The sequence below is a fragment of the Palaemon carinicauda genome, chromosome 2 (assembly GCF_036898095.1).
Source record: "Palaemon carinicauda isolate YSFRI2023 chromosome 2, ASM3689809v2, whole genome shotgun sequence".
NCBI lineage: Eukaryota > Metazoa > Arthropoda > Malacostraca > Decapoda > Palaemonidae > Palaemon > Palaemon carinicauda.
In genome coordinates, this window is record NC_090726.1 from 151,230,694 (window position 1) to 151,253,349 (window position 22,656).

General features: G+C 37.8%; 1 protein-coding gene across 1 annotated transcript in view; it reads right to left on the reverse strand.

Moving 5' to 3' along the window:
* Window positions 1-22,656, reverse strand: part of LOC137620669 (NEDD4-binding protein 2-like) — a 95,326-nt gene that overhangs the window by 692 nt on the left and 71,978 nt on the right. The window contains exon 3 of the mRNA XM_068351014.1: window positions 1,305-1,603. Within this exon, the coding sequence (XP_068207115.1) occupies window positions 1,305-1,603 (299 nt within the window). The remainder of the gene's footprint in view (window positions 1-1,304; window positions 1,604-22,656) is intronic.

Genomic DNA, 22,656 nt, shown 5'->3' on the forward strand with positions numbered 1-22,656 from the left:
TAGATACTTAGTATGCCGTGCACCTACTGAATTGTGCAAGCACACATGAGGGTTTACAATATCAAACTGCAGTAAATGCAATACAAAATTAGCTTTGAAAAGCACTCCAACCTCATTTTAGATTATGCATTTTGTTTAGAACAAATTACTTTTATCATTATGACTACCTTTTTGATAGAAGATATAAGATGTGGTTTACATCATAGTAAAAGGTTTAACATACAAAATTGAAACGTTTTTATCTATTCATTTAACTGAAAAGTTCATTCAAAGTTTTGTAAGCTATAAGTTGACATAGCAAATAATGTGCATACAATATATTTTAGATAAATTTGAGTCAATAAATAATGAACTCTTTATTTTACTGATGTATATAGTATAACAATTTTTGTGCAACTGTTAAGACATGGAATGGAAGATATTCTTCATGGTATTATGCATTAGTCTAGTCATGCAATCTAGCACCATGGTAGGCCACATCAAGAATGTAACACTATATTGCACCAATTTAGCAACCAATGCCCATGGCCATATCCACTCAAGGGCACTGCACCAAACTATTTGCTTATGATGATCACAATAGAATACCTGATGCATTGAAGCATAGCATAGTACCTACCCAGGGGTGACCACACCATATTACCTGTCCATAAGATGCCATGCCATTTTTCATGACCAAGGCCATCACACATTAGTACTTGACTAAGGGGAATGATTCATAGCTACAGCACATTACACTTGGTAGTACAGTATTATCCTCGTTTACCTAAATAATACTGCAATGATGGAAAAAAAATTGTCATCACCTGGGTATTTTTAACAAATATAATCACTTTTCTAACTTTAATTTTGATAAAAAAATTGCATTAAATAGGTAAAATATGAGTATGAGCACAGAATCTGTTCCTGGTATTTAATAAAGTTTAATGACATTTAATAAAGTTTAATGACAATTAACAACAGGGATTGAGAGCTTTCCCTGATAACACAATACTTTACTTAAAACCATGAAATCCACAAACATTCTTTTATAAGATTAATTCCATTTCTATATTTTGACTAGCACAAACCTGCAATATCAATGAAGATAGAGTGTAATTACAGAAGTATATTCTACATATTCCCTATGACCTAGGGCAATGGAACCAAATGTAAAAGAATTAAAAATGCCCACAGTCATATTTCTTAACATCCACAAACATGAAGGGATTCCCTTAGTAGCACCACCGCCTTCTATTGTACTACTACTGTGGCGATGCCATAAAGTGAATCCCTTTGTACATGAGATGGCTTAGTATACTAACCTTGCTTCTCAGAATATAATCAATAGTAGTATCATCATATAAGAAAGGGAAGTCAACGTATAGCTTTTCCGCCTTAAGTCGTTTTGCCTGAGGTAGGATAGGTGTGTCTGGAGGCGTCAAGGTTCCACTACCTCTTATTAATGGGCTTCTGGGGGAGGCTAGAGGTTCATATGGCTGTTCACTTACGAGAGCCCCAGGTTCTAAACTATCGGTGTCTGGAACATTTTCAGAGGAGAAAAGGGTTTTGACTTTGGAAATGGCTTTACCCATTGTACCTCTTTGTTCAACTGAGTCAGATTCTGCAAATGGTAAAAATAAGTTTAATATACAAAAGGTCAACAGAAGAGCACTTAGCTGTCAATGGGCACTTAATATGAATTATCTGAAAACCATAATCTAATGTTATCCTTTGAATCTTACATTTGTAATACAGTAAAGTACTGTTTTCTTCATCTTAAAGCACTCAAGTCCCTAAAAAAAATCTTGATTAATGAAAATGGTGCTACTGAACACCATTTACATTGTAAATACCACTAAAACCATCAAATTGTTCTACTGCTGGAATATATCTGCTGGAATAGGGTGCTTTAATTAAACACTAATCTTAGTAGTAAAAGTATGAACAATGAATAAAAAACAGGTGGATATCTTAAGTAAACCATGCTACAAAATGTAAGGAAGGTTCTTATCCAGCTATGAAAATAAACCCAAAAGCTTTAAACATAATGATCTATTAATGCTTTCTGACATTTTTTCTGACTTATGATATTATTCCACCAAAAGACTCTAGGCCGATAAGACAGAAAATCTAATCTCAATATTTATGTAATTCACATTTTAAAGAAAATGTTTTCATTATGATTTAACTTACAATATATATACAGTATATATATATATATATATATATATATATATATATATATATATATATATATATATACATATATATATATATACATATATATATATACATATATATATATATATATATATATATATATATATATATATATATATATATATATATATTTGGGCTCAAGCCATGACGTCCTGATGGAAGGTTCCTTTAGTAGCTTCCCAAGAGTATATATGACTACAGTGATATTCTCAGAGAATCAAACCAAAGGTTTCATAGAATTCTAACTTCTGGCGCGAGTACCCTTAAGATTTATTCTCAAGGATATCGTATATAATCAGGGGACGTATTCTTGACACGCCACATGGCAATTTGCACCTCAAATAGCCTTTACACTTCGAGGGGGATATGTGGCAGAATTAGAAGGGTAGCCGCATTAGAGGTTACCCTGGTTCCCCTATTACTATCGTATCACAACCGCGCCAATTCCCTCTGGCGGTCATTCCTTAATTTGTAGCGCCTAGCTACGGTAGTGTTCCCTGTTGATCTGACATTTTCGATCGATTTCTAAGGATCTTTATGCTTTCTACAGCTTCTTTCATCCATCTAGAAAGTTGAGTATTCATTCTTTACAATATGTATATTAGTTCTAGCCTCACAATGAAATTAGTGTAATTATTGTGTTTGGATCTACGCCGATTACCGGTGTCGCCATAGGCGCTGTCGTTCATTGGGCATGTATTATTTAGTTAGCAGAACGACATTCCCGGTTTAAATAGCATTAATTGTTACTATGAAAGTTATTTAGGCATTTTATATTGTAAAGATATTTATATGCAAAATTTTCCCTTTTCTGTGTCGATCGTATATGTCAGAGTTTCGGTGATTTTAGGTAACCAAGATCTCGCCTTGCCTAGGTAACCTAGCCTAGACAACATATACTTTCGACATTTCCCTGGTTACCCTTGTGTATCGGTTATCACTCATTGGAGATTGATATCTCCTGGAATTATATTAGCCGTTACTAGTCTCGAATAGAGATTTATGGGTAATCTCTCTTCCCTCTGAGAGTAGCCTTAGGCTACAACTCTATGCGTCGGCCTTGAATTTAGAATTCAGGCATGACTAGCCTAGAGTTTTCTGTCTCATCCCTTAACAGCAGACGGCAAGTTTTGGGATTCGATCAGAACCTCAGAGTATTTAGTCTTTTGTCGGCAGTCGGTCGGCGGGGTGAATTGCATTCCCCTGCCGTCTGAGCTGCCGACATAGGACACCAACCCTCCCTAGGCTACACCTAAAGTGGTTGCATGATGCCACCACCTTCTCCCAGTGGTCTAGTAGACTAGTCCTATGCTCGCAGACCGTAGGCTGTAGGGTAGTATACTCATGTGGCCTAGGATAGCGCGGCATTGGAACTCTGTTTCTCCCTTGTTGAGAGGAAACAGCAAGGCTGCCGTCCCCATAACTGTATTAGCACCTCCTAAGCTGGAGAATAGAAGATTCTCCTGCCGCTTGGGGTTGTGCCCGTACTGAAACAGAGTTTCTTCAAGGTGTGTAGGTCCGGCAACATTGCCGACCCCTTCCATACCTCGTATAGGACCCTATTCCCCCCCCCCCCCCGTTCTTTTACGATGGCCGAGCCATTGTCTTTCCTGAGCCGGCGTCCTGCAACCTTACCATTCCCGGTGGGTTGCCGGACACGGCCAGACCCCCTCTCCTCGGCTGTCGGTGACTGACGGCTTCCGGCGGCCATGACAGCTGTGGGTGGGAGGTCCCTTCTGTCACCAAGGTTCTCCAGTTCTCCCTTGAACTGCTGGCCACAACTTCTGTTGTCGGCGTGTTGCTCTGGCCGGCAGTAGACCAGCACAGATAGGTACTGACTCAGTCGGTAGCATGCCGACTGTACTAGTGCTGCCGGAGTCTGGCCTGCAGTGGTAAGCCGGCAATAGTACTGTGGCTAGATGGAAGCCTGAATGTTACATTCTCCCCTTCCATTTGAACCTTCTTTTCGGAGAAAGGCAGTAAAATTAGACTTTTACGTCCTTTATTACTGTATACATACACAGTAATAGATAGCCTTCACTCCATGCTTTCTCTCTCTCTCTCTTATCTAGCTTGCTAGATGCTCCGGCAGAATCCGTCAACATGCCGGCTGAACTACAGTATATGTCTATACAGGTAGTCAGTATATTTGCATTATAGTAAATACACCAGATGGAAAACTAATGTATATGTTATACTAGTAGTTATTTCCAATATATCTTGGGTATCCCTGCCCAGGTATTTGCTGAACCCAATCCTATATTGATAGAATAATATTTCGTCAATATTCTGATTTGAAATCAGTTTCCATTTACCCTACAATATTAAATATTGTAAAGGGCTGGTGGTGTAACACCTCTAACCCTTAAAGGGGAGAGCCCTTATCCCTGAGTTCCCTGATCAGGAATCTCCCTGATTTAATATTGTAAGGGAGGCCACAGCAAATAGATTGGGTGGGATACACAAATATATGTCTTTTATCTTTTCTAATCCATTTGGCCGCCAGATGGAGCAGCTCACTGACTGAACTACATTAGATATAATTATACAGTAGCAATTAATTTGCAGTATGGTATATAGTGCAAGTAGAAAACTATAGTATGATTATACAGTAGTTATTTCTACATATCTTGGGTACCCTTGTGCGAGCTTCTGCTGGTACCACTCCTATATCAAAAGAATGGTATTCCTTCGATACTCGGATTGTGAAATCAGTCCTCCTTACCTCACAGTGTTAAGTATAAGGGGGGACAGTGCCTTGTACACTTCTCTACACCTAGGTGTTCGACCCCCTTTTACCTGGAATTCCCCAGCTGGAGGAATCTCCTTATATTAATATTGAGGGGAGGTAACAGCATTGGCTTGCAGGGGATACACGGGTATGTGTCTCCCACTATCCCTTTATAGCTTCCTGTCCTAAGCTATTTTGTCAAAAAATGACTTTTGCAAATTGTTTATCAGTGTGATAATCAACTGAATACTCATTTCTGTTCTCCTTTCCTTACAGGAGGAACACCAGATGATGCATCGCAGTCTTCTGCAGGAATAAGAGTGAGTATTTTCACGGACATAATACATGCAGGTTTCATGCCCCCAGATATATCATTTCCAAATCCCCAACCCCTTCTGAGACCCTCCGACCTGTAAGTAGGCCGGACCTTATTGTCCGAAGGTCTCGAAAATCCCAAGTTAATAGAATCTAGGGATACAGCTCGTAACACTTACGCATTTGGGTGTGAGGTTTCTAAAATCTCTCCGAAACCATACCTACCAATATTACAGCTTCCTAAAGGTGCGACATCCTGTCCCTTATCCATCCTTTCTCCACTCCAGTTCGAGGAGAGGAGGTGGGGATGGGGGTACCCCCCCCCCTCGCTGCCAGTGCATACACGATGGCAGTTTCAAGCTGTCGAACTACAGTTGGTTTGGTTTCAGGTGTTGTCTGAAACAAAAATGCAGTTCAGTTACGAACTCGCAAAAACACGGAAACTCTACTTATTCATTGTGGTAACTGGCAAATTAGTGATCCTTTTACTGGCTCGTAGTGATAACAACGACGGCAGTCATTGATTCACAGTCACATCTGACTCCGCCGCCGAGAGCCGGCAGTGTGTGCCCTTGGTCACCACCCAGTCAATGGCTGGGTTGGTATGCCTTCAGTCGGCAGCCCGCCGACAACCGGCGGACTGCCGACAGCTCGAGGGGTCGCCGACGATTCAGCGGGCTGCTGGCTATACGTACAGTTTTCACCACGACCCAGTCACATTGAATGCTGGCTAGGATGGTGTGCCTTCTGTCGGCGACCCGCTGACGGCCGACGAGTCACTGACATGCCGGAGAACTGCTGGCCATATCGGTACTGAAGTACTGTGCCAGTTGACTTATCCCCAAGTACTAGCCTTGATGGTAATATGCCAGTTGTATAGGTGTATACAATACCCTGTACATCTGTAGTACAGGACCATATCACAGACAGAAATCTTTGGTACATAACCATACAATAGAATAGTTTTCCAGTACGCTGTGCTTCTAAGCACAATCTCTTGCTGAGACCTACCTGATTTGGGGACTCCCTTTCCCCCTTTCTTGCGCTAACTTTTCATCAGTCTCTTTGATTCTCATTATTAATTACCTGGATGTAGGCGCTGTTTACACTACTCTATCCTTCTGGGCTAGAATCTTCCATTGGGCCCTACTTAAAGGGGATGCCCTAAAATCAATAATTAGAAAGGCCGCAGCAGCTGGCTGGAGGGATTCACACGTATGTGTCTCTCCTATTCTTTTCCAGTGTACTTATCCTAAGCTTTATATAATAGAAAGGAATCTTCTATTACAGTGAAACACGACACTGAGAAGCTGATATAGGCAAACGGTCAGGTATGACCTAAATGGAGGACGGAGAAGTTTCTTAGTTCTCCTTGGGATGTTAAACAGCATCCCACAGTTACAATGACCGTTGTTCCACAGACGGTCAGATATGTACACCTTCTGATCATGCGAAGCAAACAGACGCTTCTGGTAGGAGGGAGGTTCCTTCCAGATCGCTAGACCTTCGATCCTTGGGTCCAAGGCCTAACCAAGATGAGACTAGAATGGAAATTGACATACCCCCACCATCCTTTCCTCAACTCTTCCTACATTCCAAATCCCCCCTGGAAGAGTATACCTTAGTGCTCTAGAGCATACTAGCGGTAAGGAAAGTAGAGTCCATTGATTTCCAGGGAAGGCTGTTTGGTGTTCACATGAAGGACTCAAGAAAACTCTGAGTCATTCTGGACTTGGTGCCACTTTACAAGTTCAAATAAAACAGCAAGTTCAGAATGTTAATCCTTCTGAACATAAGGACCTTATTCAGTAAGGGGTGTTCGCAGTCTGGCCAGACCTGAAAGATGTCTATCGGCAACTTCCAGTCAGTCACCCCCTCCCCTCCTACCTAGGATCCAAGTTACAGAAGATAACATAAATCCTAGACAAGATTCTCGTCGGACTAGATTCACGGAATTAGCAGACACAGTCAAGCGAAACCAAGCCTAGGAAGAGTTCAGGCAACAAAGGACCTGGACGACAGGCTGGGGTGGGCAGCACCCGAAACGGCTGGTCTATGAGCATCCATGGAGATGATCCGGCCCCTGGAACATCGGGGATGCAAAATAACTCCAGCTGAGGGGCTTCAATGTTTTTAAAAAATCATTGAAACCTGTGGTCACCCTAACTCTCCTTTCCCTTGGGGATGTAAAAGGAGATCGCAAGGTCGGTCAAGAGACTATGGTAATCAGTCAGGATTCCAAGACGCTAACAGGGAGAAGTTTTGAACTCTCTCCAGTTCACAATAATGACTTACCCAGTGCTACGAGCACAGCTGTAAGATGCGTTAAGAGGCTGGAGAAGATACGCATCAAACGCTTGAAGAGATCTAATAGGACCAATGATGGTCATTCCTTTTTCGCTTACACTACAATGACCAAAGGCCACAGGCCCGTAGGCTATGTTAGCCCTGTAATGGGTGGAGAAACTCTCTCCACGCAGATCAGACCTCCTCAAGCTGATCTGGGGCATCGAAGCGATAATGAGGCGTCGAAACTGTCGAGGATAAGGGACGTCTCATTTCATTAGGGAATGTTACCCATCCCTTCCTTAAGGGAATGGCACCTATCAGCAGCTCATGTATAAATGATCCGCAAGGTGACAGCGGATGCTCTTCTCGGGCTCAAGCCAATAGAGTTGGAATGGTCCACGGACGCAGACCCATTCCCTCCCAGATGGGAACAAGTCCCCGAGCTGCAGATCGTTCTCTTCATCACGAGCGTCATCAAGATACTATCTCGATATATAGCCCCATACGAGGATCCTCTATTGGAGATAATAGACATCATGTCTCTAGAATAGAAGGGATGGACTTAGGAATTCCTGTTCAGCCCATCCAATCTCCTGTGGAAGGCCCTCTACATGCTGAGACCCTTCCAGGGAAGAGGGGCTCTGTTGGCTCCCAGGTAGCCCAAGAGCATCCCATTCCCTGTAATGAAGGAACTGAGGCTGAGGCTGGTCCTAGTTCTTCACCTAGGATTATCCAGGAGGTTCAGAAGTTTCTGCCTTCAATTTATCACAGAGCACCTGATCCCTTCATCTTATGAATTCCTTGCCCTAACGGTTAGGAAAAAGACTTGGGATCTCAAAAGGCAAAATAGAATTCCTAGAAGAATACAAGTCTAGTCAACTAGAAGACAATACGAGTCTTCTTGGGAAAAGTAAGTTGCTTTGTAAAGCAAATGGACGAAAGGAATCTCATGATCTTCTGCCTGTCATTCTCTGTCCACCCCTATAATCAAGGTATGGCGGCCAACAGCACGATGGCCTTTGAGAAAGGAGGCAGTGCATCCTTGGATACTATGAGAAGATTGGTTCCTCAGCCCTGTCCCCATATGAACCCTTGAGTAAGCACCAAGAGTATGGCCGGCTTTGCGAGAGAGGTCACTTGATTGGATCTTTGGATCCATGGACCAATATCTATGTGCAAGTCAGCCTCGACTAGACCTCTTCTATATGCCCTTTAAATGGATCTGACGATTGAAATCTTTAATAAGATTCCGAAGACATGTGCAGGATTAGGCCTGCAGCGCCACCAAAGCCCATCTCATGGTCTTTGGACAAGGTCCTACATTATGCCTCACCTGTGAACAATGAGGATTGTTCCCTCAAGGATCTAACCCAAAAGGTTATTTTTCTGTTTGCTATAGCCTCTGTGGCTAGAGTTAGTGAAATAGTGGCCCTATCTGGGGATGAGGGCCACATTAAGTGGGAGAACTGCATCTCTTTCCTGATCCAACCTTTCTCACTAAGGATGAGCTACCCACTAAGAGGTGGGGTTCCTGGAGAATCTGCCCACTGAAGGAAGATGTCTCTCTGGGTCTGCTAAAGTGCCTAAGGTCTATCTTCATAGAACTTCCGACTTCAGGAGAAACAGCTCTTTACAGGAGAAACCTCTGGATCAAACTATCCCTACAACTGAGGGTGAAGCTCACCTACCTTATTCGCGGAGCAGATCCTGACAGTACTCCTGCAGATAGTGATCCGAGAAAAATTGCTTCATCACTGAACTTTTTAGAGACTAAGCAAGTCTATGGATTGAAGCATTATGTGGTGGCAGCAGGTGGTATTTTGGACCCTGTCATCTAGCTCTGCGATGAACAGTAAATTGATTGGGACTATCAATTAAAAGGAGAAGGGGTTAGCATTTTTTGTGTAACCTCCCTTTGAATAAGTGTTCCCAAGGTAACACCAAATCTGTTCAGATTCTCAAGTGTGAAATTATACGGATAACACTAGTGCCGTGTGTACATAGTACACAGTGTTGTTAGACTATATCCTGTACAGAAATTATAAAGAGAAGTTTTATTAAAAGAGCTTTTCTTCAGTCTGAGAGTGGCACTCATCATTTCCTCCCCTTTCAAAAAAGGGAACAGTAATTTCTGTATATGTCTCTTGTATAATTTCCTTATCATGCTACATTCATTTAGCATGTAGTCATTTATTAGAAATAAATGTCTATTAAAATGCAGTTGCGTCCTAATTCGCCCGACAATTGCATGTTTAAGATGCCAGAGTTCCTTGACTTACTCATGTAAGTATTTCTCATATCATTGTACGCTTACAAACAACGGATGGGGACACTGATATTGGTTCGCCAATATATACAAACCTTGAGACCGTTTGTATTCTCAGTGTATACTTATGTTTGTTCACACAATATATGCTACCTTGAGGCCTGTTTTCTAACGTCTAAAATGACTCTTCCCTGCAGGGGGCAGGAAGCACTAACACTGTTATGCTTAGTGATAATGACGGATAACGGTAACGTAATTTGTCTCAATTGGCCCTTTTGGCCGTAGAAATATTGTCCCAAGGTTAAGGCACTGATGAAAATCCACAGATACATCAATTCTCTGGTATGCTTCCATCAGGACGTCATGGCTTGAGCCCAAAAAGCGGATTTTGAGCGAAGCGAAAAATCTATTTTTGGGTGAGATGGCCATGACGTCCTGATGGACCCACCCTTCTTTTCTATGAAAAGATCTTCACAGTTTCCCTCCCAAACTACTGTATCTGTAGCACCATGCTCAACGCTACAAGGAATGACCGCCAGAGGGAATTGGTGCGGTTGTGATATGATAGTGGTAGGGGAACCAAGGTAACCTCTAATGGGGCTACCCTTCTAATTCTGCCACGTATCCCCCTCGAAGCGTAAAGGCTATTCGGGGTGCAGATTGCCATGTGGCGTGTCAAGAATACGTCCCCTGATTATATACGATATCCTTGAGAGTAAATCTTAAGGGTACTCGCGCCAGAAGTTAGAATTCTGTGAAACCTTTGGTTTGATTCTCTGGGAATATCCATGTAGTCATATATACCATTGGGAAGCTACTAAAGGAACGTTCCATCAGGACGTCATGGCCATCTCACCCAAATATAGATTTTCCGCTTCGCTCAAAATCCGTTATGTATATTTATATTTTTGTATCTTAAGTATGAAAATATAACTCATTTCTTTTTTTAAATCGACAAAACAAGTTCAAGCACATTCATTTTCATTTACTGTATGAAAAAAATCATCAGGCTAAGTTTTTCAAGTGAAGAAGTATTTTTGCTGAAAAAAAAAATCATCTATCTGCATATGTCTCATATTTATTACAAAATATATAATAAAATTTGTTCTTTTGCCCATTTTGTTTTTGATAACTTAAATCGTAAAGATGTGAAAGGGGATATTCAAGTAACTTTTCAATTGTGTCATATATATATATATATATATATATATATATATATATATATATATATATATGTATGTATATATATATATATATATATATATATATATACATATATGTATATATATATGTATATATATATATATATATATATATATATATATACATACATATATATATATATATATATATATATATATATATATATATATATATATATATATATATGACACAATTGAAAAGTTACTTGAATATCCCCTTTCACATCTTTACGATTTAAGTTATCAAAAACAAAATGGGCAAAAGAACAAATTTTATTATATATTTTGTAATAAATATGAGACATATGCAGATAGATGAATTTTTTTTTCAGCAAAAATACTTCTTCACTTGAAAAACTTAGCCTGATGATTTTTTTCATACAGTAAATGAAAATGAATGTGCTTGAACTTGTTTTGTCGATTTAAAAAAAGAAATGAGTTATATTTTCATACTTAAGATACAAAAATTATCTAGAAACAAATAGAATTATAAAAAAATTATAAATGATATCCTGAGATGTTTAAATTCATATATATATATATATATATATATATATATATATATATATATATATATATATATATACATATATATATATATATATATATATATATATATATATATATATATTATATACTGTATATATATATATATATATATATATATATATATATATATATATATATATATTATATACTGTATATATATATATATATATATATATATATATATATATATATATATATATATTATATACTGTATATATATATATATATATATATATATATATATATATATTATATACTGTATATATATATATATATATATTATATACTGTATATATATATATATATATATATATATATATATATATATATATATATATATATATGTATGTATACAGTCAGCCCTTGTTCTCTGCAGTAGTTAGGTTACAGACACAGAAAGGATTTTCCCGAATAAATGCTGCACTAAGGTGGGCTAACTAATAACCTAAAAAGTCATTGCCTCTTGCCACGAGCAGGTGCCAGAGCTGATAATTTATAATCTTATGTACAGTGTTCAGTAAATCTGCACACATGTACACTACGTACTAGATACAGTAAGGCTACAGTACAGTATTGTGCTGAAGTAAATACTTACCGAGTCGTCATGATCCCCCTATTGTTCTGTATAACAAAAGTTGTTCCTTTCTAGTAAAACTGTACTGTAATCTAATACTCACTGATACTGTAGTGTATATTACTGTAATATATGTACAGTAATATCACTACAGTACGGCTTAACTGTACTTACTGTAAGTGTTCGGTGTTTTCGTTTATACGATTCGTAGCCTACGCATTTTCTTGAAGCAAGACACATCTATGTGTCGTCTCTTGCACAGTAAGCTTTTATCGACAGTAATTATATTTATGGGCTCAAGCCATGTCGTCCTGATGGAAGTTCCTATAAGTAGCTTCCTAAGGGATATATGTACTACAGTGATATTCCCAGAGAATTTTACCTTTAGGTCTCCAGAATTCTAACTCCTGGGCGAATATCCTTAAATTTTCTCTCACGGATATCGCATATCAGGGGACGTATTCTTGACACGCCAAATAGCAAGCGTTTACGCTACGAGGGGGAAAGTGGAAGAATTGAAGGGGAGCCGTATCAAGGTTACCCTAGTTCCCATACTACTATTGAGTATCACAACAGCGCCATATCCAAGATGGCGGACATTCCTAATTCTGTAGCAATTTCGCACAGTCGTGTTCCCTGTTGATCTGACCTTTTCGATCGAATTTCAAGGATTATTAAGCAATCTCCAGCTTCTTTCGCCTCTGGAAAGTTGAGTATTGATTCTTTACAATGTGTGTAATTTAGCTCCCGTCTCACAGTGAAATTAGAGTAATTTATTGTGATTAGGAGCTAGGCCTGTTACCGGAGGCGTCATGGGCGCTGTCGTTCGTTAGCCATGTGTTATTTAGTTAGTAGAATGACATTCCTGGTCAAAATAGCATTAATAATTTAATTATGAAAGCTATTTAGGCAATTTATACTTGTAAAGATATTTATATGCATAATTTTCCTTTTTCTATGTCGATCGTAATGTCTGAGTCGGTGATTTAGGTAACCGAGATCTCGTCTTGCTTAGGTAACCTAACCTAGGCGATATGATATACTTTCGACATTTCCCCGGTTACTCTCGTGTATTGGTTTATCAATTCAACGGAGATTGATATCTCCTAGAATTATTATATAACCGATACCCGTCTCTAGTAGAGATTTAAGGGTAATCTCTCTTCCCTCTGAGTGTAGCCTTAGGCTACAACCCTAGTGGGTTGTGCCTAGAGTTTTCATTCAAGCATGACTAGCCTAGGGTTTTCTGTCTCTCCCCTTAACCGCAGATAGCAGGTTTTGGGATTTGGTCAGAACCTCAGAGTATTTAGTCTTGTGCCGACAGTCGGCCAGCAGGGTGAATAGTCATTCCCCTGCTGGCTAGGCTGTCGGCAGAGGAGGCTACCCCTCCCTAGGTCGCACCTGAAGTGGTTGTATGATGCCGCCACCTTCTCCCTGTGGTCTAGTAGACTAGTCCTGTGCTCGCAGACCCTAGGCTGAAGAGTAGTTATTCTTCTGAGGCCTAGGATGGCGCCAGCACTGGAACTCTGTTTCTCCCTTGTTGAGGGAGGCGGCATTGCTGCCGTCCCCTTAACTGTATTGGCAGACCCTAGGTTGGAGAATTGAATTCTCCTGCCGCCTAGGATGGCGCCGATACTGAAACAGAGTTTCTTAAGGGTATGTAGGACCGGCAACCTTGCCGGCTCCTTCCACACCTCATACAGGACCCTTTTCCTTCCCCCTCTGTCCCCCGTGTTACCCGCGGTGATGGAGAATGCGAAGGCGGGGACAGGGAGAAAAGTTAACGTATTGCCCTCTGCGGGCAGGGATCTTTCCCCTCCAAGGACTTTACTTGCTCCGTGCAGGTAAAAGCCTTCCCGACAAGGGAGAGGATTGGCAACTTGGAGAGCATGGTGTAATCCTTCACCTGGGGGAAGCTGGCGTCGCTGAAAGAGTGGCAGAGACTGGTAGGGCACCTGCTCTCTCTGGAGAAACTGGTGCCCAGGGGGATGCTGATGTTGCAACCAGCCTAGTGAGAACTAACAAGATTCAGGCTCTGCTAAGACAGCTCCCATCTACAAGGAAACCCCCGTCCCAGTCAACCAAGGCCCTCTGGTGGTGGAGTCTCACTGCTGGACCCTCCTCCGGAATGGCTTCTGTTTACAGATGTATCCAGGGAGGGATGGGGAGCCAATCTTCCGGACAGGATGGCCGAGGGCCTCTGGTCCCCGGAAGAGAAGTCCCTCCACATAAACGAGCTCGAGCTACTGGCGGTCCAAAAAGAGCTCTACATTCTGGTGGACTCTTTTGTGGGAAGGAGGGTGACCCTGATGAGCGACAATGCCACTGTAGTCGCATACGTGAAGAATCAGAGCGGCCTGCGATCCCGCCGCATCCACAACCTGACAGGTATATTCCGGTGAAACGGAATGTGGTGGCGGACATAACTGAGCTATCTCCCTTGATGGCTCAGTTGGTAGAGTCCTCGCAGGCTTGGTTTTCGGCTGAATAGGCAGGGGTCCGAATCTCTGCATGGCCAGAAGCTATTACCATAAAATGAATTGCAGTTGATATATATTCCCAAGATAGAATTCGGTATTAAATGCCATTGTGGGTGATATTTACATATATATGTATATCTATCTATCTGTCTATCTATCTATCTATCTATCTATATCTAAATAAATAAATATATATATATATATATATATATATATATATATATGTATATATATATATATATACATATATATATGTACATACATATAAACAAACTTCCTGGTGGGCCGGAAAGTCGGGGAAAACTCGCTGGCAAGAGACTGATGTCGTGCCAGGTAAATCCTGAACTGCAGTCAGCAGTTAAGTTCCGACTTCTTTTATGGCTTCTGGTGGCATGGTTGGAAGTGACCTGGCCTTTCATTAAGAGGGGCTAGGATTCGATCCCAAATATGAGGTGGAAATTTATTTCTATTTGAGCACGATATTGTGTTGATATTTATCCATATATATATACATATATATATATATATATATATATATATATATATATGTATATATATACATTTGTATATATATATATATATATATATATATACATATGTATACATATATATATGTGTGTGTGTGTATACAGATATATATATATATATATATATATATATATATATATATATATATATATATATATATATATATATATATATATGTATATATATAAATATATATATATATATATATATATATATATATATATATATATATATGTATATATATATAAATATATATATATATATATATATATATATAAATATATATATACTGAATATATATATATATATATATATGATAAATTTTGCACATTTAGACGTGTTTTTCATATTCAAATAAGCCATATATATTTTTGATACATTAATGTCTGGATTCTCTTAACGACCTCGGGATCAGAGCCCCAGGGGAAATCACACAAAGACAAGAGCTTGGGCCCGGCCGGGAATCGAACCCTGGTCGGCAAGCTTGTATAGACAGTGACTAAGCCACTTGGCCAAGGTGGCTTAGTCACTGTCTATACAAGCTTGCCGACCAGGGTTCGATTCCCGGCCGGACCCAAGCTCTTGTCTTTGTGTGATTTCCCTGTGGCCAAGTGGCTTAGTCACTGTCTATACAAGCTTGCCGACCAGGGTTCGATTCCCGGCCGGACCCAAGCTCTTGTCTTTGTGTGATTTCCCCTGGGGCTCTGATCCCGAGGTCGTTAAGAGAATCCAGACATTAATGTATCAAAAATATATATGGCTTATTTGAATATGAAAAACACGTCTAAATGTGCAAAATTTATCATATATATATATATATATATATTCAGTATATATATATTTATATATATATATATATATATATATATTTATATATATATACATATATATATATATATATATATATATATATATCTCTTTAGTATTTCGAGGATAGCTTGGACTTCAAACACACTGAATTCATGGGCACATCCAGGTCTTCATCAGCTTCAGGTATATCAGTCAAATTATTACCTTCATATTTCCCATCTAACGTTGGAAAATATCTGGTAGACATTTTAGTCTTGTGGAAGCGTTTTAAATATTATAGATGCTGTCTGAGCATTAATCTGGCAGTAATTTTAGTCTTCATTGGTTACAGAGACTCATTATCTGAAAATGCCTGAATCTAGGGTCCAGTACCTCGGGATTTTGAGTCTTTGCAATAAACTCAGGAACGAAGCAGACATGTATCACTTTCTTGCGTCCTTGCATATGTTACGAAACTTTGATTAAAGTGTGCTTGTCTTTCATCATCTTCTGTTGATATAACAGAGCCAACTCTCTTTTTGATGGGTATATGCTTCTTCTTCATTGACCCAGTAGAGATTTCACTAATAATTCTATGAGCAATTCTTACACCATAGCCACTTCCTGAATTCATAGCTTTGTCAGCTTCATCTGCTTTACTGTATAAATATTCTCTCCAGTCATTTATGGCTTTTCTTTTAACCTCACTATCAATACTGGAATACTTAGCATGCTCTACCTTGTAATTCTCATTACTTCCTCGAAAACTTTCAACAATCAATTTCTGTCTTTGTCTCCTTTTTATAGTATCCCAAGTATCATTTGATATCCATGGCTTTCTCTTTGTAACTGTGTGTCTCAAGCCTTAACTACCAGCTGACTGATATATGTTCTTAATATCAAACAATTCTTCATTAATTGTCTGCTCTTCATCTCTTAGTCTCTAAAACTGCAAATCGATTCCAACATTCAATTGCAAATGTTTCTCTGTGCTCTTCTTCTAAAAGCTTAGTTGTATCAAACCTATGTATTCTATCTACCTTTCTGTTTTTATTTCTCAGAGTCCTCCTTCTCTCTTTATTAATGGCATATGATCTATTTGATTTTTGTAACTGCCTTATGGTGAAGTCCATGTAAACTTGTGTATGTTCTTGCATTGAAAGAGTACCTCCAATGAAAATATTGTTTGCTGAAAAGAAACTTTGAAATGTGCTCCATTTTCATTTGCAACTTCGCCAAGACCCTTGACATCCATCACATTCTCTATCCCTTGATTATACCTACCAACTTTAGCATTGAAGTCGCCAATCACAATTTTTCATACCTCTCTCAGGGATCTTGTCTATTACACTCTGCAGTTCTTCATAGTATTCATTTTTCCTTTCTTCAGGGGAATCATTTGTTGGGGCATAGTAAACTATAACTCATATTGCACTGCTTTGATTTGAACTTTTATATATACATACATATATATATATATATATATAAATATATATATATATATATATATATATATATATATATATATATATATATATACACACACTAGTCCAATGAAGAAAAAAAGCATTAAACATGTCCTTCCACTTGCGTCTGTTTATGGTCTTTCTGTGCCACTCCACGGCCACAAACTTTCTTAGTTCACCGATCCATCGGCTTTTTTCTTCCTCAGTTTCTTTTACAATCTATAGGGACCCATTCTGTTGTTCTTAATGTCCATTTATTGTTTATCATTCTCATTATGTCCTGCCAATGTCCATTTCTTTTCTTTACAAGTTGTTAAAATATTCACTAGTTTGCCCTCATATCCATGTTGCTCTTTTTCTGTTTCTTAGTGTAATACATACGTTAATATTGGTAGTTACTTTTCTTGTTAAAGTGAGGCATTTTACATTTCATAATGTCTTTTTTTTTTTTTTTTTTTTTTTTTTTTACCAAATGCTCTCCATCTCATGCTTATCCTTCTTTTTATTTTGGTCTTTGTGTCCTGGGGAAACACTTACTGTCAGTGCTAAGTGCATATATTCATTAACAACCTCTAGAGGGTCGTCCATAACTCTTATTTGTTGTCTCCCTGCATTTTCATTGAACACTATTTTAGTTTTACTCAAATTCCTTTTCAGTCCTACATTTCTGCTTTCTTTATTTAAATCTTCTATCATCTTTTGTAATTCCTCCCATGATTCACTAAACACTACTATTGTATGTCATCTGCAAATCTAAGTTGTTAAGATATTCCCCATTCATATCAATTCCTTCATTTTTCCAAGCTAAATTCTTAAAAACTTCTTCTAGACGTGCTGTAAATAACTTAGGAGATGAGGTCTTCCCGTCTAACTCCTTACTCAATCAGGATTTTCTCGCTTTCTTTGTGGTTTAAGGATTGTTGTACTTCCTGTATAGAGATCTTCAATTGTTCTAACATCAGATTCTTCTATTCCTTGTTTTTGAAGGGCTTTCATTATTGCTATTTTGACAGAATCAAATGTTTTCTCATAGCCTATAAATGCCATACATAGTGGTTTGTCATACTCTGTTGATTTTTCCATTAGCAGGTTATTTACATGGATATGGTCAGTTGTTGAAAACCCACTTCTAAAGCCTGCCTGCGCTCTGGGTTGATTAAAGTCTAGCAGTCTTCCTATTCGGCCTAATATGATCTTTGTAAATATTCTATATATTACAGAGAGTAAACTTATTGGGCGGTAATTTTTCAGGTCTCTTGTGACTCATTTTGTGAAATACTATGATAAATTTTTCCAAGCTGTAGGTATAGAGTATTCTTGCAGACATTTGACGTAGTGTTCTGCCAGTTTTACCACTAAGAACTCTCCTCCATCTATTATTAAATCAACTGTTAGGCCATCTTCTGCTTTGCCTCTTTTCATGCCTTTTATTGCTTTCTTTACTTCTGCTACGGTTACGTTTGGTACCGGTTCAGGTGCTTCATTATTTCTATTGGTGAATTTATAAATAGAAATCCTCTGCAATTCTTATCACACCATCTTAATGTGGATAAAATTTCCATTTTCATCGCTTAAAGCAAATATCCATTGGGCCCTGTCCCAAGTCTTCTTTTCATCAGTTTGATGCTTCTTCATTTCTATAGTGCTTCCTCAATTTTGGTCTGATTGTGTTTACGAATACCTTTGGTTTTTAGTTTATTTATTGTTTTGAATAGTTCTACCAGTTCTATTTTTTCTCTCTTGGATTTCACCCCCATTTCCTATCTTTTCTTTTATTAGGATTTTGGTCTTTACAGATAGTTTTCCTTGATATTGCTTGCGGGAACGCTTCCACCTATCTTGTGTTGATTCCAATAATAATTTTGTTAAATTACTGTTAATTTCTTCTTTAACCCTGGATAGGTACGGTGGGTCGTTTGCGACCCCGAGCGTCAAAAAAAAACAGGTTTTTCTCACGTGACTCACCCCTGTGACTGAATTTGTGGGTGATCGACCTGCAGGAGGTGTCTCCCCTACACGCTCTAGTAGTGTCCAGATGTGCATTGCTGTAGCTGTACTCCTTCCCCGATTTCTGAGACGCATCGGGGTCGTTCGCGTCCGAGTTTACCCTTCTGAGGTAGTTTGCATAATTATCAAAGTTATTACGTATTATGAAATTGTCGTAGAATGGTGCAACTTGTATAGGTTATCAGTTGTGGAAAGTCTTGGTGGATTGTTTGGCTACCATGTGCATGTTTTTTTTTTTAGTTAAAATGTCGTTCATCACCACGAGGACCATTTTACCGCGAGTGCCCCTTTTTCATTTTTTTTCATTTTTTTGCCAAGTCATTTTTCCGTAAGATATTGCCAAATAGTGTCGTAAAACTTTTGCTTGTTTAGTGTTGGAAAGTGTGTCTAGATGATCTGGCTACCCATGCATGACTTTGTTTTTGTCAGATACGACGTAGTTATTGGTATATTGGGTATTTAACTGCGGTTACCAATTTCTGTTTTTTTTTCAATATTTGTAAAAATTACTACGTAGTAAGGAATTGCCGTATATTATTCATTTTTTTTTCATGTTTATGTGTTAGAAAGTGTGCCTTGATGGTTGGGCTAACACGTGCATGTCTTTTTTTTTATCTGAGATGTCGTATATTAGAATGTTGGGCATTTTACCGCGAGTGTCCCTTTTTAATTTTTTTTAATTTTTTTGCCAAGTCATTTTTCCGTAAGATATTGCGAAATAGTGTCGTAAAACTTTTGCTTTTTTAATGTTGGAAAGTGTGTCTAGATGATCTGGCTACCCATGCGTGATTTTGTTTTTGTCAGATACGACGTAGTTATTGGTATATTGGGTATTTACCTGCGGTTGCCAATTTCTGTTTTTTTTTCAATATTTGTAAAAATTTACTACGTAGTAAGGAATTGCCGTATATTATTGATTTTTTTTTCATGATTATGTGTTAGAAAGTGTGCCTTGATGGTTGGGCTAACACGTGCATGTCTTTTTTTTTTATCTGAGATGCCGTATATTAGAATGTTGGGCATTTTTCCGCGAGTGCCCCTTTTTATTTGTTTTGCATTTTTTTGCTTAGTCATGTTACCGTAAGGAATTGGCAAGTAGTGTCGCAAAACTTATATTTTTATAGTGTTGGAAAGTGTTTCTAGATGATCTGGCTACCCATGCCTATTTTTTTTTTAGCCAGATATGGCGTATATATAAGTATGTGTTCGATTTTCCTGTGATTGCCATTTTTTCGTTTTTTCCCATTTCTTTCAAAATTACTACGTACTAAGGAACTATCACAGAGTAATATTTCATTTATATGTTTATTTGTCGGAAAATATGCCTTGATGGTTTGCCTAGCACGTGGCTGAAATTTTTTTTTTCTGAAATGCCGTATATTAGAATGGCCATTTTTCCACGAGTGCCCCTTTTTATTTGTTTTGCATTTTTTTGCTTAGTCATGTTACCGTAAGGAATTGGCAAGTAGTGTCGCAAAACTTATATTTTTATAGTGTTGGAAAGTGTTTCTAGATGATCTGGCTACCCATGCCTATCTTTTTTTTAGCCAGATATGGCGTATATATAGGTATGTGTTCGATTTTCCGGTGATTGCCATTTTTTCGTTTTTTCCCAATTCTTTCAAAATTACTACGTACTAAGGAACTATCACAGAGTAATGATTCCTCTAGATGTTTATTTGTCGGAAAATTTTGTTTACTTTTTTTTTGATTGAATATCATCAAATTTTTTTAGGTAAAATATTGTTTTACATTTTTTTTTTCGATTTTATTTCCCTTCTAAAAAAATTTTTTGGGTCAGAATTTTAATTTTATAAACGTAAAATAATCGACAATTATCCAGCAACCCACCATACAATTTTTATGCATATCCAATATTAATTAGATTAGTAAATAACACCTTGAAATTGACATACCCTTCCTACATTTCAAGTGGCAGATTAGGGAGTCTGAGTCAGTGTGGTTGGCGGCCATTTTGTGGACATATCCGAAGCGTAAGCTGCCCTATCTATATATATTCTTGTTCCCTATAGAATTTGTGATATTTTGGTATATTTTTACCTGCATAAATATCATATTATATATCAAATATATGTATTTTTTTACGAAATTTCCAAGTACTCAAAAAATTACCTTTAGATATGGCCCCTGATATAAATGTAATTTACAAAATAATGAAGATTTTTTTACATATTTCTATTTTAGGATAACATATGTTTATTCCCTAAAAAAATTAGCCACTTCCTATTTCATTTGGGTACCCAAAAAAATTCATGAAATTTGGACAATTTTTTTTGGCCAAAAAAAGTTACCCTTTTTTTCTCATTTCAGATCTTCACCTCCATGGGTCTGACTTCATCCAAAATACATCAAGATGTGTCCTAAACATTCAAGAATCAATTCCTAAAAGGATTTGTGTATATATGTATAAACGTTTTTTTTATGAATTTTTATGTCAGGTCTTTTTTTTTTTCTACTTAATTTTTTAAAATATTTATAATAAATAGTTTTTCTGCAGATGAGTAGTATTTATCTTTACAGTTGTTTTAAGCATTCATTGAAGTTTTTTTTGGCAAAAGAAAAAAGGAGGTTACTGCAAAAACTGATTTTTCAAGAATTTTTTTTGGCGTCGGGGTCGTTCGCGTCCGAGTATACCCTTAAAGGGGTGTCCGAGGACCGTACCTATCCAGGGTTAATTTCTTGCATTTCATTATGTAGCTGGGATTACCTACAGGAATTTTGTATTGCCAAACTAATCTCATCAGACTTTTCGCTTATTGAAGGAGTGTTTATTTTCTTTCTTAAAATTAATTTTTTTATCTCTTTCCTTAGGTCTAAACAAATTTTGCTTCTCACCATTCCATGATCGCTTGACTTTAACTTATTTAACAATTACATCTTTAACTAAATTGACTTTTTTACTGCTAATAAAATTTATTTCATTTTTCGTTTCTCTATTCTCCATGTCTATTTTCTTTTCCTTTCTATAAAAGGTGTTGTATTACAAAGCATTTACCTATGTGGCTTTTTTTTTCAATTATAGTCTGGAATACCTGAATTTATGATAAAATAATATACGAGACATTAAGGCTTAACAACCCACTTTATTTTTTAGAATACTCTTAAAACATAAGTTCTCATCCTTCACAGATTAGGTTACTTGATTTTTATAATAAATAAGACGTGATCCCTGTAAAGGAGAGGTACGAATAACCTCATACGAAGCCAAACTGTAGTGTAACCTCTCTCTCTCTCTCT